General features: G+C 50.3%; 1 protein-coding gene across 5 annotated transcripts in view; it reads left to right on the top strand.

Moving 5' to 3' along the window:
• SEMA5B (semaphorin 5B) overlaps positions 1-18,647 on the top strand; it is a 146,766-nt gene that overhangs the window by 87,055 nt on the left and 41,064 nt on the right. For all 5 annotated transcript variants that reach the window (XM_072122082.1, XM_072122081.1, XM_072122083.1 and 2 more), the window contains 6 exons: positions 1,252-1,350; positions 1,849-2,062; positions 4,532-4,817; positions 9,012-9,147; positions 9,432-9,639; positions 10,248-10,455. In XM_072122082.1, coding sequence (XP_071978183.1) covers positions 1,252-1,350; positions 1,849-2,062; positions 4,532-4,817; positions 9,012-9,147; positions 9,432-9,639; positions 10,248-10,455 — 1,151 coding nt within the window. The remainder of the gene's footprint in view (positions 1-1,251; positions 1,351-1,848; positions 2,063-4,531; positions 4,818-9,011; positions 9,148-9,431; positions 9,640-10,247; positions 10,456-18,647) is intronic.

The raw sequence follows: 18,647 nt of genomic DNA, 5'->3' as shown, positions 1-18,647 counted from the left end.
GTTTGTTTGGTGACACATTGTTGTCTAGACTGGATCCAACGGAAACAAAATAATGCAGGTAATGCAGAGGGACTGGAATGATTGAGGTGTTGTGTACCCCCTGACGGCAGCACCCCCATATACACAGATGGGGTGCCTGCCCCTGCAGCCCCACCCTGTGTCCTGTGATGTCATCAGCATCGCTCATTGTACAAATATTGTGATAATGGCGGACACTTTGTTACAGGCAATCCTAATATTTGTGTTAACCCCTTCCTCCCTGCCCCACCTCTGCCCCGCCCCCTCTCATCACTTTCTTTTGTGATTTATTTCTTATTTTACTGCCTGCACCAAACACAAAAAAAAGTGGAGCCAGGTCTAAGGGCGGTGCCATTATTCCGGGTCACAGGAGTGGAGTTGTTACAATGTAACAAAGGATCACAATGTAATAACGGCTATTATCCCGCACATATCCGATGGCAGCTTCACTCCCTGCTCTAATCCATAGACTTCTACCTCAGCACAATGTAGGAGAGTCTTGTCACCAGCAGCACCTCTCTTGTCCTGGTGGTTTGTTACAGTGTGTCAGTCTTTAGCTTTCTTTCCTTTCATCTATCACCCGCACCATATATGGTCCCAGCGCAGCGCGAGGCCTAAACACGACTGATCCCAGGGAGAGATCACAGAGACCCCTAGGGGTCTCACTACTATACATCATAATCCAGACATGTAACAGGCAGCAGGACAGTGTACAAGGATGATGGGAGTGATACATTGTGTGTGATAGAAGATTATATTGTGGGCTCCTGGGGTCAGGGATGATGGGAGTGATACATTGTGTGTGATAGGAGAGTAGATTGTGAGCTCCTGGGGTCAGGGATGATGGGAGTGATACATTGTGTGTCATAGGAGATTAGATTGTGAGCTCCTGGGGTCATGGATGATGGGAGTGATACATTGTGTGTCATAGGAGAGTAGATTGTAGTGCCACATTTATTAACATGTTTGCTGTAGTTTTCTGTCTGAATCTGCCATAGAGAGAACATGGAAACTGCTCGTACGTGTATTTATAATGTGTCTTTACCTTTTTGGGGTCGCGGCTGCCCTTTACCCGACGCAGCACAAAATTCTGCACTTAAAGGAGTGCCGGTGCACCAGATTCAATGTGGGTGTCAGAAAAACCCTGGTGTACTGAGTATTGACACCATCGGGGGATGCAGCGGAGGGGGTCTTCATCAGCCGCACTCCGCACATTGTTACTCTGTGTTGTAGGAGGAATGCCAGAACTACATCCGGGTGCTGATTGTGACCGGGAAGAGGGTCTTCACCTGCGGCACCAACGCCTTCTCCCCTGTGTGCACCAGCCGGCAGGTATGTGATATGTGCAGCGTCTTATCTGGGTGACGGCCACTGAAGCTTCCCTGGGTTGCAGGCCATGAAAGTTCTCTGTTCTGGGGTCTCTGAGCCCCCTGAGATCTTCTTCCTGTTAGAGGCTCACCGAAGCTTCAAGTTCTTTAAACAGATAAGAGATAAGGAGGCAGCAGAGACCCCCTCAGACCCCCACATCCGACCTCTTCTATATCCTGCTGGGTCAGCGAGAGGTCAGTGTCAGTCTTAGGGGTTATCTGAGCCTTTGCCCCAGGGCGACCCCCATTTCATCCACACAGGATCCCTCTTCTGTCTATAGCGGCAGCCAAGACTGTTGTGCTGTCATCTTGGCCGAGGAGCTGACACTCATTCACAGTGCACATCCCCCCTTTCTGGATGATAGATCAGGTATATAGCACTGGCCACAGATGGATGATTATGGGACGTGTTCACACTGCGCAGCCCTGCCCTGAGTAACCCCTTCACTGCTGCCTCTCACAGGTCGGAAACATCAGCAGAATCATCGAGAAGATAAATGGGGTCGCCCGATGCCCCTACGACCCCCGACACAACTCAACCGCCGTCATCACTGCCCGCGGAGAGCTGTACGCCGCCACCGTCATCGACTTCTCAGGGCGAGATCCCGCCATATACCGCAGCCTAGGAAGCATCCCACCCCTCCGCACCGCACAGTACAACTCCAAGTGGCTGAACGGTAGGTGACCACCAGGGGGCGATGGAGGGGCAGGGGGCAAACCAGTGTTCACCTGCAGTTCTATGTAGCACCACAGATAACACAGTGATATCTCTGAGTACAGATCATGTAGTAGATGTGTCCTGCAGTCCTATGTAACACCACAGATAATACAGTGATATCTCTGAGTACAGATCATGTAGTAGATGTGTCCTGCAGTCCTATGTAACACCACAGATAACACAGTGATATCTCTGAGTACAGGTCATGTAGTAGATGTGTCCTGCAGTCCTATGTAACACTACAGATAACACAGTGATATCTCTGAGCACAAATCATGTAGTAGATGTGTCCTGCAGTCCTATGTAACACCACAGATAACACAGTGATATCTCTAAGCACAGATCATGTAGTAGATGTGTCCTGCAGTCCCATGTAACACCACAGATAACAGTGATATCTCTGAGCACAGATCATGTAGTAGAAGTGACCTGCAGTCCTATGTAACACCACAGATAACACAGTGATATCTGAGTACAGATCATGTAGTAGATGTGTCCTGCAGTCCTATGTAACACCACAGATAACACAGTGATATCTCTGAGTACAGATCATGTAGTAGATGTGTCCTGCAGTCCCATGTAACATCACAGATAACACAGTGATATCTCTGAGCACAGATCATGTAGTAGATGTGTCCTGCAGTCCCATGTAACATCACAGATAACACAGTGATATCTCTGAGTACAGATCATGTAGTAGATGTGCCCTGCAGTCCTATGTAACACCACAGATAACACAGTGATATCTCCCTGAGTACAGATCATGTAGTAGATGTGTCCTGCAGTCCTATGTAACACCACAGATAACACAGTGATATCTCTCCGAGTACAGATCATGTAGTAGATGTGTCCTGCAGTCCTATGTAACACCACAGATAACACAGTGATATCTCTGAGTACAGATCATGTAGTAGATGTGACCTGCAGTCCTATGTAACAGCACAGATAACACAGTGATATCTCTGAGTACAGATCATGTAGTAGATGTGACCTGCAGTCCTATGTAACACCACAGATAACACAGTGATATCTCTGAGTACAGATCATGTAGTAGATGTGTCCTGCAGTCCTATGTAACACCACAGATAACACAGTGATATCTCTGAGTACAGATCATGTAGTAGATGCGTCCTGCAGTCCTATGTAACACCACAGATAACACAATGATATCTCTGAGCACAGATCATGTAGTAGAAGTGACCTGCAGTCCTATGTAACACCACAGATAACACAGTGATATCTCTGAGTACAGATCATGTAGCAGATGTGTCCTGCAGTCCTATGTAGCACCACAGATAACACAGTGATATCTCTGAGTACAGATCATGTAGTAGATGTGTCCTGCAGTCCCATGTAACACCACAGATAACACAGTGATATCTCTGATTACAGATCATGTAGTACATGTGTCCTGCAGTCCTATGTAACACCACAGATAACACAGTGATATCTCTGAGTACAGGTCATGTAGCAGATGTGTCCTACAGTCCTATGTAACACTACAGATGACACAGTGATATCTCTGAGTACAGATCATGTAGTAGATGTGTCCTGCAGTCCTATGTAACACTACAGATAACACAGTGATATCTCTGGGTACAGATCATGTAGTAGATGTGTCCTGCAGTCCTATGTAGCACCACAGATAACACAGTGATATCTCTGAGTACAGATCATGTAGTTGATGATTCCTGCAGTCCTATGTAACACCACAGATAACACAGTGATATCTCTGAGTACAGATCATGTAGTAGATGTGACCTGCAGTCCTATGTAGCACCACTGATAACACAGTGATATCTCTCTGAGTACAGATCATGTAGTAGATGTGTCCTGCAGTCCTATGTAACACCACAGATAACACAGTGATATCTCTCTGGCTACAGATCATGTAGTAGATGTGCCCTGCAGTCCTATGTAACACCACAGATAACACAGTGATATCTCTGAGTACAGATCATGTAGTAGATGTGTCCTGCAGTCCTATGTAACAGCACAGATAACACAGTGATTTCTCTGAGTACAGATCATGTAGTAGATGTGTCCTGCAGTCCTATGTAACACCACAGATAACACAGTGATATCTCTGAGTACAGATCATGTAGTAGATGTGTCCTGCAGTCCTATGTAACACCACAGATAACACAATGATATATCTCTGAGTACAGATCATGTTGTAGATGTGACCTGCAGTCCTATGTAACACCACAGATAACACATTGATATCTCTCTGAGTACAGATCATGTAGTAGATGTGTCCTGCAGTCCTATGTAACACTACAGATAACACAGTGATATCTCTGAGTACAGATCATGTTGTAGATATGTCCTGCAGTCCTATGTAACACACTGGTTCTAGCTTGTGATTATGCTGTAGCAGGGTCGTTACAATGTATCTTTTATTTTAACCCCTTCTCTCCCTTTACAGAACCCAACTTTGTTGCGGCCTATGACATTGGTCTCTTCACCTACTTCTTCTTCCGGGAGAACGCGGTGGAGCATGACTGTGGGAAGACGGTGTACTCGCGGGTGGCGCGGGTCTGTAAGAACGACTTTGGGGGCCGCTTCTTACTGGAGGACACGTGGACGACCTTCATGAAGGCGAGGCTGAACTGCTCACGCTCCGGGGAGGTCCCCTTCTACTACAACGAGCTGCAGAGCACCTTCCTCCTCCCCGAGCAGGATCTCATCTACGGGGTCTTCACCACCAATGTGTAAGTGGACTACAAGTCCCAGGATAACCTGCAGGGGGTCCCTGCGCTTACACCTTGCTTCCCCCACATCCTTCTTGTCTGCCCTGTTTTCTATGTGCAGTCAGTGTACTATGGGCCTTTCCTCACACTGCTTTACTCTGCGCATTGTGCTGCTTTGACTGGCTGTGTAGTATCCACCGTGAATCCTGCTACACACTGTTACACAGAGGTATGTTACGGACAGCTCTGTGCAAAGAGCACAGCAGTGAGAGGACACTGGCTGCAGAGAGCGCAGAGCACAGCAGTGTGAGGTCTGATTACACATCCCTCCTGGAACAATACATAACACTGGCTGCAGAGAGCACAGCAGTGTGAGGTCTGACCTAAGTAATAAATACTGAGGTCGATAGTTTAGCATTACAGAGGGATTTGTGGAAGCTTGAGGGATGGGCAGAGAAATGGTTGATGAGGTTTAATGTAGATAAATGTAAAGTTATGCACTTGGGCCATGGAAACAAAAAGTATAATTATTTTCTAAACGGTCAATTACTTAGTAAAACTGGAGCTGAAAAGGACTTGGGGGTATTGGTGGATGGTAAACTTAATTTTAGTGACCAGAGCCAGGCGGCTGCTGCTAAAGCAAATAAAATTATGGGATGTATCAAGAGAGGAATAGATTCTCATGATAAAGACATAGTTCTGCCCTTATACAAATCCCTGGTCAGACCACACATGGAATATTGTGTACAGTTTTGGGCACCAGTGTATAAAAAGGATATAGTAGAGCTGGAACGGGTGCAGAGGAGAGCAACCAGGATTATTAGGGGAATGGGGGGACTAGAATACAATGACAGATTACAAAATTTGGGATTATTCAGTTTAGAAAAAAGACGACTGAGGGGAGACCTCATTACAATGTACAAATACCTGAACGGACAGTACAAGGATCTCTCCAAAGATCTTTTTATACCTCGGCCTGTGACCAGGACAAGAGGGCATCCTCTACGCCTAGAGGAGAGGCGATTCTACCATCACCATAGACAGGGGGCATCCTCTACACCTAGAGGAGAGGAGGTTCTACCATCACCATAGACAGGGGGCATCCTCTACACCTAGAGGAGAGGGGGTTATACCATCCCCATAGACAGGGGGCATCCTCTACACCTAGAGGAGAGGCGATTCTACCATCACCATAGACAGGGGGCATCCTCTACACCTAGAGGAGAGGGGGTTATACCATCCCCATAGACAGGGGGCATCCTCTACACCTAGAGGAGAGGAGGTTCTACCATCACCATAGACAGGGGGCATCCTCTACACCTAGAGGAGAGGGGGTTATACCATCCCCATAGACAGGGGGTATCCTCTACACCTAGAGGAGAGGAGGTTCTACCATCACCATAGACAGGGGGCATCCTCTACACCTAGAGGAGAGGAGGTTCTATCATCATCATAGACAGGGGGCATCCTCTACACCTAGAGGAGAGGAGGTTCTACCATCACCATAGACAGGGAGCATCCTCTACACCTAGAGGAGAGGAGGTTCTACCATCACCATAGACAGGGGGCATCCTCTACACCTAGAGGAGAGGAGGTTCTATCATCATCATAGACAGGGGGCATCCTCTACACCTAGAGGAGAGGAGGTTCTACCATCACCATAGACAGGGGGCATCCTCTACACCTAGAGGAGAGGAGGTTCTACCATCACCATAGACAGGGGGCATCCTCTACACCTAGAGGAGGTTTTACTATCGCCATAGACAGGGGGCATCCTCTACACCTAGAGGAGAGGAGGTTCTATCATCATCATAGACAGGGGGCATCCTCTACACCTAGAGGAGAGGCGGTTCTACCATCACCATAGACAGGGAGCATCCTCTACACCTAGAGGAGAGGAGGTTCTATCATCATCATAGACAGGGGGCATCCTCTACACCTAGAGGAGAGGCGGTTCTACCATCACCATAGACAGGGAGCATCCTCTACACCTAGAGGAGAGGAGGTTCTACCATCACCATAGACAGGGGGCATCCTCTACACCTAGAGGAGAGGAAGTTCTACCATCACCATAGACAGGGGGCATCCTCTACACCTAGAGGAGAGGAGGTTCTACCATCACCATAGACAGGGGGCATCCTCTACACCTAGAGGAGAGGTGGTTCTACCATCACCATAGACAGGGGGCATCCTCTACACCTAGAGGAGAGGAGGTTCTACCATCACCATAGACAGGGGCATTCTCTACACCTAGAGGAGAGGAGGTTCTATCATCATCATAGACAGGGGGCATCCTCTACACCTAGAGGAGAGGCGGTTCTACCATCACCATAGACAGGGAGCATCCTCTACACCTAGAGGAGAGGAGGTTCTACCATCACCATAGACAGGGGGCATCCTCTACACCTAGAGGAGAGGAAGTTCTACCATCACCATAGACAGGGGGCATCCTCTACACCTAGAGGAGAGGAGGTTCTACCATCACCATAGACAGGGGGCATCCTCTACACCTAGAGGAGAGGTGGTTCTACCATCACCATAGACAGGGGGCATCCTCTACACCTAGAGGAGAGGAGGTTCTACCATCACCATAGACAGGGGCATTCTCTACACCTAGAGGAGAGGAGGTTCTACCATCACCATAGACAGGGGGCATCCTCTACACCTAGAGGAGAGGTGGTTCTACCATCACCATAGACAGGGGGCATCCTCTACACCTAGAGGAGAGGAGGTTCTACCATCACCATAGACAGGGGCATTCTCTACACCTAGAGGAGAGGAGGTTCTATCATCATCATAGACAGGGGGCATCCTCTACACCTAGAGGAGAGGCGGTTCTACCATCACCATAGACAGGGAGCATCCTCTACACCTAGAGGAGAGGAGGTTCTACCATCACCATAGACAGGGGGCATCCTCTACACCTAGAGGAGAGGAAGTTCTACCATCACCATAGACAGGGGGCATCCTCTACACCTAGAGGAGAGGAGGTTCTACCATCACCATAGACAGGGGGCATCCTCTACACCTAGAGGAGAGGTGGTTCTACCATCACCATAGACAGGGGGCATCCTCTACACCTAGAGGAGAGGAGGTTCTACCATCACCATAGACAGGGGCATCCTCTACACCTAGAGGAGAGGCGATTTTACCATCACCATAGACAGGGGGCATCCTCTACACCTAGAGGAGAGGAGGTTCTACCATCACCATAGACAGGGGCATTCTCTACACCTAGAGGAGAGGCGATTTTACCATCACCATAGACAAAGGTTCTTTACTGTAAGAGCAGTGAGACTGTGGAACTCTCTGCCGCAGGAGGTTGTTATGGAGGACTCTATGTACATGTTCAGGAGAGGCCTGGATGCCTTTCTGGAGAGAAAAAATATCATGGGTTATGGGGATAAAACATTTATTTAATTGTTAAAGGTTGGACTTGATGGACTTGCGTCTCCTTCCAGCCTTATATACTATGATACTATGATACACATCCCTCCAGGGACAATACATAACACTGGCTGCAGAGAGCACAGAGCACAGCAGTGTGAGGTCTCATTACACATCTCTCCAGGGACAGTACATAACACAGGCTGCACAGAGCACAGCAGTGTGAGGTATGATCACCTTTCCTTCATTGTTGCTTCTCACAGACTGACCTGTTCTTGTGGTATTTGCCGCTTTTATATTGGACTCTCTGGGATCTTTTCGTGAGGACGTGCTCTGGATCGCTCCGGGGGCCGTAGCGGATGTGTTAAGGTTTATGATGGTGAGCAGCGCGCTCATTACTCGCTGCACGTCGTTACAGTGTGTTGTGTCAGGAGAGTCGTCGGCTGCAGGGGGAGACGTGCGGTGGGTGGTAATGGGGAGAAATATTCAGAAAAGGTAAAATAATGCAAGTAATGAGAACACGTAGCGCCTCATATATAACATGGCCGCCGCCTCCTGCAAAGACACGGGGGTCATAAATAAGATGTCATTATTTTGGGGTCCCCTATGTCTCTGTTTGCTTTTAGTGGATGGAAATCTGATTCTTATGCAGATCATGTTCTGCTCTCACAGCTGTGGGGTTGTTACAGTGTGTCAGAGCTTCGTTTGTCCTGTGACATATGGAGGCTGATGTCTGTGGGCGCCGCAGTAGGACCCCATGCCCCAAAACTCACACCCCACAGCCAGACCCCCATGACTGGTGACCGGTTATTATTTCTGTGATTGCAGGAACAGCATCGCAGCGTCTGCCGTCTGCGCCTTCAACCTCAGCGCCATCACCCAGGCCTTCAACGGGCCCTTCCGATACCAGGAGAACCCGCGCTCCACATGGCTGCCCACACTCAACCCCATCCCCAACTTCCAGGTACTGGCTGCTGTATCTAATCCTCTTCTGTGTGATACTGTCTGCTGTATCTAATCCTCTCCTGTGTGATACTATTGTCTGCTGTATCTAATCCCCTCCTTGTGTGATACCGTCTGGTGTATCTAATCCTCTCCCTGTGTCATACTGTCTGCGGTATCTAATCCCCTCCCTGTGTCATACTGTCTGCTGTATCTAATCCCCTCCTTGTGTCATACTGTCTGCTGTATCTAAGCCCCTCCTTGTGTGATACCGTCTGCTGTATCTAATCCCTCCCTGTCTTGTAGTGTGGGATCCTGAATGATGATAGTCCTAATGAGAACCTGACGGAGCGCAGCCTGCAGGACGCTCAGCGCCTCTTCCTGATGAATGACGTGGTGCAGCCGGTGTCGGTGGACCCCCTGGTGACGCAGGACAGCGTGCGCTTCTCCCGGCTGGTGGTGGACATCGTGCAGGGGAAGGACACGCTCTACCACGTCATGTACATCGGGACCGGTACGTCGGTACCTGGAAGGACCTTCACTGACCTCTCTGGTAGTCCGGCAAATTAGCCTCTGCAGCTGGGAGTCCGGCACCTAACAGGCTGCCGCCAGATGAGTAGGGATCGGGTGTATTGCAGATTACAGGCTGCAGCCAGACGAATAGGGATTGGTAGTATTGCAGATTACAGGCTGCAGCCAGACGAGTAGGGATCGGTAGTATTGCAGATTACAGCCTGCCGCCAGACGAGTAGGGATTGGGTGTATTGCAGATTACAGGCTGCAGCCGGACGAGTAGGGATCGGTAGTATTGCAGATTACAGGCTGCTGCCAGACGAGTAGGGATCGGTAGTATTGCAGATTACAGGCTGCTGCCAGACGAGTAGGGATCGGTAGTATTGCAGATCACAGCCTGCCGCCAGACGAGTAGGGATCGGGTGTATTGCAGATTACAGGCTGCAGCCGGACAAGTAGGGATTGGTAGTATTGCAGACTACATGCTGTTGCCAGACGAGTAGGGATCGGGTGTATTGCAGATTACAGGCTGCTGCCAGACGAGTAGGGATCAGGAGTATTGCAGATTACAGGCTGCCGTTCCATGACTTGTCTCCCTTTGCTCTGCAGAGCGCGGCACCATCCTGAAGGCTCTGTCCACGACCAATCGGAGCCTGCGGAGCTGCTACCTGGAGGAGATGCACATCCTGCCCAGCGGCCTCCAGCAGCCCATCCTCAGCCTCCAGATCCTGCACAGCAACCGCTCCCTGTTTGTGGGACTGAGCAGCGGCGTCCTGAAGGTCCCCCTGGAGCGCTGCTCCATGTACAGATCTGAGGGGTAAGTGCACCGGCGCCATGTGTGTGATGGGAGGGGGTCCCACAAAGGCGAAGGGAGCGGGGTTGCATGATGGGGGTCCCGCCCGTGTGATTCGAGGGGAGCTCTGTTTGCTGCTTTGTAGCCAGTGCTGATGGTGTGATTGTTCTGTAACACCTGGGCACAGGGAGGCGCCAGTGCGGGGGTAGAGAAGGGTCTTACATTATGGGGGCCACTACTTTCTGCGGCAGATGGCAGCTTTGTAATAACGGTGCTCAGGTTGCAGGTGGGTGCCGCTGTGTGACTGCATTACCTCTATATACAGGGTGACTAACGCTGTAATCAGCTGCTGTGGGAGGTCCGCTGCCCGGCGCCGCTCCATTCAGCAGATGAACACTGCTGAATCTCACACTGGGAGGAACCATTCCGCCCCAGTAAAGTATCAGTGTCACCATGGTAATTGTCAGGTTGTGGTGAGTGTTACCTCCGCTCCTCCATTGTCTCCTCACATTCCCCAAAATCTTATCCTTCTCCCTGCAACTTCTGGAAGCGGCCGCTGTCATTGCGGAGAGATGATGCCCACTGCCAGGATCCCCCCTCACCCGTGCCGTCACCTGTGGATGCCCCCCCTCACCTGTGTCGTCACTGGTGGACTCCCCCTCACCTGTGCCGTTACCTGTGGACTCCCCCTCACCCGTGCCGTCACCTGTAGATGCCCGATTAGAGCGTTACACAGATCTCTTCTGATAGTTTAACAGGAAAAAAACAACAACAAAAAAGCCGACTCACCATCCGGGTCACTTCACAACCTTCCAGGTGCACAGAGTGGGCGAGTAAGCCTTCCACAGAAATGGCGCATCCGAGATCAAACACTCCGGCACAATCATGGAAGATACAAAGCAGCAAAGATACAACGTAGTATCACAGTAATGTAGAATCTTTGTCTCTGTGTTGTCTCTTTGCTGCTGATACCTTTTTACACATCTTCCGTAATTGTGCCAGAGTTTTTGGTCCTGGATCTCCCGGGGAGAGGACTGTACAGGGTGATGCAATCTATTACTCTCTGTTATCAGCCATTACATCCCAGGGAGGGGAGACTGTACAGTGGGGGGAAGGGGAATACAATATTATATTGTGACTGGGTGGTGCATTATGGGGCAGTGCAGAACACCTTGTCCCCTTGCTCCGCCATCCGCTAGTGCTACTCAACAGCAACAAACTGCAGCACAGGAGAAGGAGATTGCGCAGAGGGACTACACAGGACGAGGAGGAGACTGCGCACAGTGCAACAGATTTATAAGTCTTTGCAGTTTAAGAAATCTGCTCAAGTGACAGCACAGGGCGAGGAGGAGACCGCGCACTGGGACTGCACAGGGCGAGCAGGAGACTGCGCACTGGGACTGCACAGGGCGAGCAGGAGACTGCGCACTGGGACTGCACAGGGCGAGCAGGAGACTGCGCTCTGGGACTGCACAGGGCGAGCAGGAGACTGCGCTCTGGGACTGCACAGGGCGAGCAGGAGACTGCGCACTGGGACTGCACAGGGCGAGCAGGAGACTGCGCACTGGGACTGCACAGGGCGAGCAGGAGACTGCGCACTGGGACTGCACAGGGCGAGCAGGAGACTGCGCACTGGGACTGCACAGGGCGAGCAGGAGACTGCGCACTGGGACTGCACAGGGCGAGCAGGAGACTGCGCACTGGGACTGCACAGGGCGAGGACGTTTCCCTATGTCTAGTCTCTGGGGGGCACAGCGGTTGTCGGTGGTCTGGGAGCTGTTACAAGTGTGTGGCGAGGTTACGTGATTGGTGCGGCCTCTGCTGCTTGACCCTTCTTGAGTCTTCACTGTGTTATTACACTTGGAGGGGCGAGAATCCATTTATCGTCTTGCGAGTCGCCGCGTCCGCGGATAATGATCTGCGTCAAGTGCAGGAATTGTGATTAATGAGATCCTTCCCGTGCCTGACAAGGGTGAGAGGGCAGCGTTCGCCGCCATCACTTCTACAAATTGCGCCTGATTTCTGAAGCAGCAATCTTCTTTCTATAGAGCCACGTCCCAGCCACTTATACTCTAGTCACATCCAAAGCTGCGGTGCATCTTGGTGCTCCAGAATATACTGCATGCAGCTGTGGAGTCCCTCTAGTTGTCAGGCCTAATCCATAATGAGCCCAATCGTTGATTTTTTTGTGGGGTCTCCTCCCCATGGACTTCTGGTTCTGGACCCCCAGGATATTACACTGTGAGGGGCTGCTGCGCATACATGATCCACGTGTCAGGGCCCCGGCTATCCAGGCGCCATAATAATAGATGCAAATTCCAAATTAGTCAATTCCTCTGCGGCCGGAGATCATGGAGAAGACGGGATTACAACAGAAATCATGTGCGGGAGTCGGCGACCACCGGGTCTATGGAAAGTTGTGGCTGCTGGGACTTGTAGTCCTCTGGCATCGCTGTCCTGTGATGTCATCCGTGTTCAGTCGCAGTTGGACTCCGGAGTGTGGACGGCTGATGGTGGACAATGTTTAGATTTTCAGGTCCCTTTCATTCACCGATGACATCATCCCTTTGTTTCAGTTGATACAATGAATCCAATGACATGTGACTGATCCGGCCCTCGGGGAGGTGTAGCCGGATTATCCGGTGCGCAACGGTTCTCTCACAGCGCGGTAATTAGCGGCTGATTGCAGACTAATAGGATTGACACCTCGCTGTGACCCCTCCGCACAATCATTTCTGGAGATTTGTTCTTTACAATGTGACTGTGGCCCAAACCCCGTCCTGCAGGACACAGCAGAGACCTCTGGGGGTCCACACCCTACCCTATCTGCCCCAACTGTGATACTACAACTCCCAGTATCCCCAGGCAGCCTCTGACTTGTAGGTTTGACAGAAGAAGTGAAACTTTCCTACTTCACATCCTGATCCTCATCGGGGAGTGGGGGGGGTCTCGTCAGACTCCGTCCCCCATTGATTCTCCCAGGGGGTATGGGGGTCTTGTCAGGCTCCGCTCAGATTGATAGTCAGTGGGGGGTTTATGGCCAAGTTGGGGTTTATATGGGACATTTCATAACCTTGTGGATTTTTTATGGTGTTTGACACATGATTTACCGAGGGGCTGGATCCTTAGTAATAACTGGGGGGAGTTTGTTATCTTGTATCAGGGGTCCAGCTATAGATCCCTGTACTAATACATTGTGACGCAGTGCCCCTCTCACCAGCTCCAGTGCCCCCGGCACAGATTATACCTGACTCTCTTATTCCTCCATAAATGGATTTCATCTTGTTCCTTGAATTCTGGAAATTCCATGTGATCCGGGGGCGACGCTACCTGCAGGCGGAGAGACATTTCCGGCTGCCAAATACTCGTGTATTGCTGCAGGATAGATGCGTCTACAGGAGGGGGGAGGGGACCGACACGCCAGGGGTTAATGCCGGAAATCACCCAATGGTGTTCATCATATCATCATAATAATATATCAGCACTGAGCCCCCTATGTACTACTACACCTCCGTGTACACGGCTACACCTCCGTATACACGGCTATACCTCCGCAAACACAGCTATACCTCCGCATGCACGGCTACACCTCCACATGCACGGCTACACCTCCACATACACGGCTACACCTCCGCATACACGGCTACACCTCCGCATACACGGCTACACCTCCGCATACACGGCTACACCTCCGCATACACGGCTACACCTCCCTATACACGGCTACACTTCCGCATGCACGGCTACACCTCCGCATCCACGGCTACACCTCCGCATACACAGCTACACCTCCGCATGCACGGCTACACCTCCGCATACACGGCTACACCTCCGCATACACGGCTATACCTCCACATACACGGCTACACCTCCACATGCACGGCTACACCTCCACATGCACGGCTACACCTCCCTATACACGGCTACACCTCAGCGTGCACGGCTACACCTCCGCATGCACGGCTACACCTCCGCATGCACGGCTACACCTCCGCATGCACGGCTACACCTCCACATGCACGGCTACACCTCCACATGCACGGCTACACCTCCACATACACGGCTACACCTCCCTATACACGGCTACACCTCCGCATGCACGGCTATACCTCCCTATACACGGCTACACCTCCGCATGCACGGCTATACCTCCGCATGCACGGCTACACCTCCGCATGCACGGCTACACCTCCGCATACACGGCTACACCTCCGCATACACGGCTACACCTCCGCATACACGGCTACACCTCCGCATACACGGCTACACCTCCGCATACACGGCTACACCTCCGCATGTAGTAGATGTCAGTGTTGGGGGCTTCTGCTTTTCAGCTCTTTAAAATATTAAATTCTTCAAGTATGTAGAAAGAGTCGAGAACTCCTGCCCCTGCTGTGTCCTGTGCCGGGGCTTCTGTCATACAGATTAATAATAAATGCTGCTTTCTCTCCAGAGGTTTTTTGTTGTGTTTTTCCTGTTGCTCCGTCTCCTTGTTTTTCCATTATTTTACATTCTTCCTGCGTCTCCTCATGACATCTGAAGCAGCAGAAACACGACACGAGGGACGTAGGAAGCAGCGCAACACAGACCAGGACTGCAGCCAGTGATATGTATTGTCTCCAGAAAGGTAAGTAGTCAGACTTCACACTGCTGTGCTCTGCGCTCTCTGCAGATGTGTAATTACACATTTCTCCAGGGACAATACATAACACTGACTGCAGAGAGCACAGCAGTGTGAGGTCTGATTACACATCTCTCCAGGGACAATACATAACACTGGCTGCAGAGAGCACAGAGCACAGCAGTGTGAGGTCTGATTACACATCTCTCCAGGGACAATACATAACACTGGCTGCAGAAAGCACAGAGCACAGCAGTGTGAGGTCTGATTACACATCTTTCCAGGGACAGTACATAACACTGGCTGCACAGAGCACAGCAGTGTGAGGTCTGATTACAATCTCTCCAGGGACAATACATAACACTGGCTGCAGAGAGCACAGAGCACAGCAGTGTGAGGTCTGATTACACATCTCTCCAGGGACAATACATAACACTGGCTGCAGAAAGCACAGAGCACAGCAGTGTGAGGTCTGATTACACATCTTTCCAGGGATAGTACATAACACTGGCTGCACAGAGCACAGAGCACAGCAGTGTGAGGTCTGATTACAATCTCTCCAGGGACAATACATAACACTGGCTGTAGAGAGCACAGAGCACAGCAGTGTGAGGTCTGATTACACATCTCTCCAGGGACAATACATAACACTGGCTGCAGAGAGCACAGAGCACAGCAGTGTGAGGTCTGATTACACATCTCTCCAGGGACAATACATAACACTGGCTGCACAGAGCACAGCAGTGTGAGGTCTGATTACACATCTCTCCAGGGACAATACATAACACTGGCTGCAGAGAACACAGAGCACAGCAGTGTGAAGGGAAACACCTGTTGACAGATCCTTTTAACCCTTCCCGCAGATAGATAGCTGAGAGTGAATGCTGCGTTAACCCCTGATATCCTGGGGCACTAATCAGCCATTAAGATGCCCTCATTAGGGGAACTGATGAGTGATTGTTGCCTTAGGACCCCACATCCTGCGCGGTTTCCTCTGTGTCGGGCTCGGGGGCTCCGCTGTGAATGGATCCATTGTTCATGTTGCGGCCGCGTCGTCCGTCTCTGCTGCTGTGAAAACTGTGATTACAGACAGACAGACAGCGAGCGGCTACAGAGAAGCTTTGTGTAACATTTGGCCTGATACATTCGCTGTGTATTTGTATCTCCTCGTGTGACTGTTGTGGAGACGGCGGAGGTCCTGATGAAGCGGCGCACTGTGCGTCCCATCAGACCGCGCTTTGTATCCGCCGCCGCGTTTCATGTCCACTCGGCTTTGAACGTGAGCTCCAGGCGAGGGACGCCACCGCTCCGGACAGCGCCTATTAATACACGGATGATTCAGCCGCACATTACTGGGGAGTTAGGTCAGAGCCCGAAATAATGGGGACCACAGCGCTGGTCCGAGGCTCCCCCCACTCTCATCTCAGGCCCTGGTTTATATAGCGACCACATAGTCCACTGCCCTGTACAGAGAGAGCGCTCACACGGGGACACGGAATCACCAGACACAGATCAAACCCAGGACAACAGCACTCTAAGGGTTAAAGCAGGGGTCTCAAACTCGCGGCCCGGAGCGGCCCGGCCTGGTCGCGCTGCATGGAGAGGGCTCACGGGCTGAGCCCTCTCCATAGCCGGTAAGTCTTTTCTGCATATTGCAGCAAAGGCTTACCGGTAACACCCGCGATCGGTGCTAGCACCGATCGCGGGTGCTTTCACAGCGATGGCTGCCGACAAAGCTGCCGGCAGCCTCAAAAAGATAGCGGCGCATGGGCGCCGCCATCTTACCTTGGATCACCGCTCCCCGTGACGTCATCGGGGGGCGGAGATCCGTCTCCATGGTAGCCTCAGGTCTTCCGAAGACCCGAGGCTATTTCGTTTTAACCCCTTCATTACAATGTGCTGATAGCACATTGTAATGAATGAGGAGGAAAATCTCCATATACTGCCATACTGTAGTATGGCAGTATATGATAGGATCGATCAGACAACCTAGGGTTAAAGTACCTAAAAAAACCTAAAATTTCAAATCACCCCCCTTTCCCTAGAACTGACATAAATATAAATAAACAGTAAAAATCATAAACATATCAGGTATCGACGCGTCCGAAAATGCCCGATCTATCAAAATATGATGACGGTTTTTCAGTGCGTTTAACCCCGTTACGGAAAATAGCGCCCAAAGTCGAAAATGGCACTTTTTTGCCATTTTGAAAAATATAAAAAAAATATATAAAAAGTGATCAAAAGGTTGTATAGTCCTAAAAATGATATCATTGAACATATTATCAAATTTCGCAAAAAATGACAGCACCCACAGCTCCGTACACCAAAGTATGAAAAAGTTATTAGCGCCAGAATTTGGCAAAATAAAAAAAACTATTTTTGTACAGTAGGTTTTAATTTTTGTAAATGTATGAAAACATTATAAAACCTATACAAATTTGGTATCCCCTTAATCGTACCGACCCAAAAAATAAAGTAGACATGTCATTTGGGGCGCTCAGTGAAAGACGTAATATCCAAGCCCACAAGAAAATGGCGCAAATGCATTTTCATTGCATTTGGAATTTTTTTCCCGCTTCCGAGTACATGGCATGGAATATTTAATACCATCACTATGAAGTGCAATTTGTTACGCAGAAAACAATCCATCACACAGCTCTTTACGTGTAAAAATAAAAAAGTTATAGTTTTTTGAAGGTGGGGAGTGAAAAATGGACATGAAAAAACAGGAAAGGGCCCGTAACCGGTTAATCCCCTTCCCTCCGGTACTTGAAGAAGATGAAGTCGCCGCTCTGAACGCACTTGGTGCAGGTCAGAGCGGCGACTTCATCTTCTTCGATGGGAGGGACACGGGGAGGCAAGTACCGGGTGGGGGGGGGGGGGGAATGGAGTGTCCCTGACTGGGCTCAGTGCGGTAGGAGCTTGGGACCCCTCGGTGCACAGGACGCGTTCATAGAGAAAACACGTCTCCCAGCTTGGGGCTTTCCTTGCACTGGGAGACGCCGTGACATTTGAATCTGAATAATGATATTTTGTAAGCGCATTTTGTGTGGAAAACTTGATGCGGCCCAGCCTTACCCAGAATCTACCTCCAGCGGCCCCCAGGTAAATTGAGTTTGAGACCCCTGGGTTAAAGGGAACCTATCACCAGGGATGCAACCACAAGCTGTACAGAGGCTTCCTGTAAGTTACAACAGCAATCCCTGAGACAGCAGCTGGAACTATGTAATATAAAGAGTTTAGAGCACAGCAGTGTGAGGACTCGCCCCAGTACAATTCTGGAACATAAATCCATATATCACAGTTCTGCTGCTACTAACAACATACATATACAGGTCTGATTACACATCTCCGGGATCAATACATAACACTGGCTGCAGAGAGTACAGGGCACAGCAGTGTGAGGTCTGATGACACATCTCTCCGGGATCAATACATAACACTGGCTGCAGAGAGTACAGGGCACAGCAGTGTGAGGTCTGATTACACATCTCTCCTGGGACAATACATAACACTGGCTGCAGAGAGCACAGAGCACAGCAGTGTGAGGTCTCATTACACATCTCTCCAGGGACAATACATAACACTGGCT

This window comes from Engystomops pustulosus, chromosome 8 (assembly GCF_040894005.1).
Source record: "Engystomops pustulosus chromosome 8, aEngPut4.maternal, whole genome shotgun sequence".
NCBI classification, from domain to species: domain Eukaryota; kingdom Metazoa; phylum Chordata; class Amphibia; order Anura; family Leptodactylidae; genus Engystomops; species Engystomops pustulosus.
The sequence above is the reverse complement of the archived record's forward strand: the minus strand, read 5'-3'. Positions and strand labels throughout refer to the sequence as shown.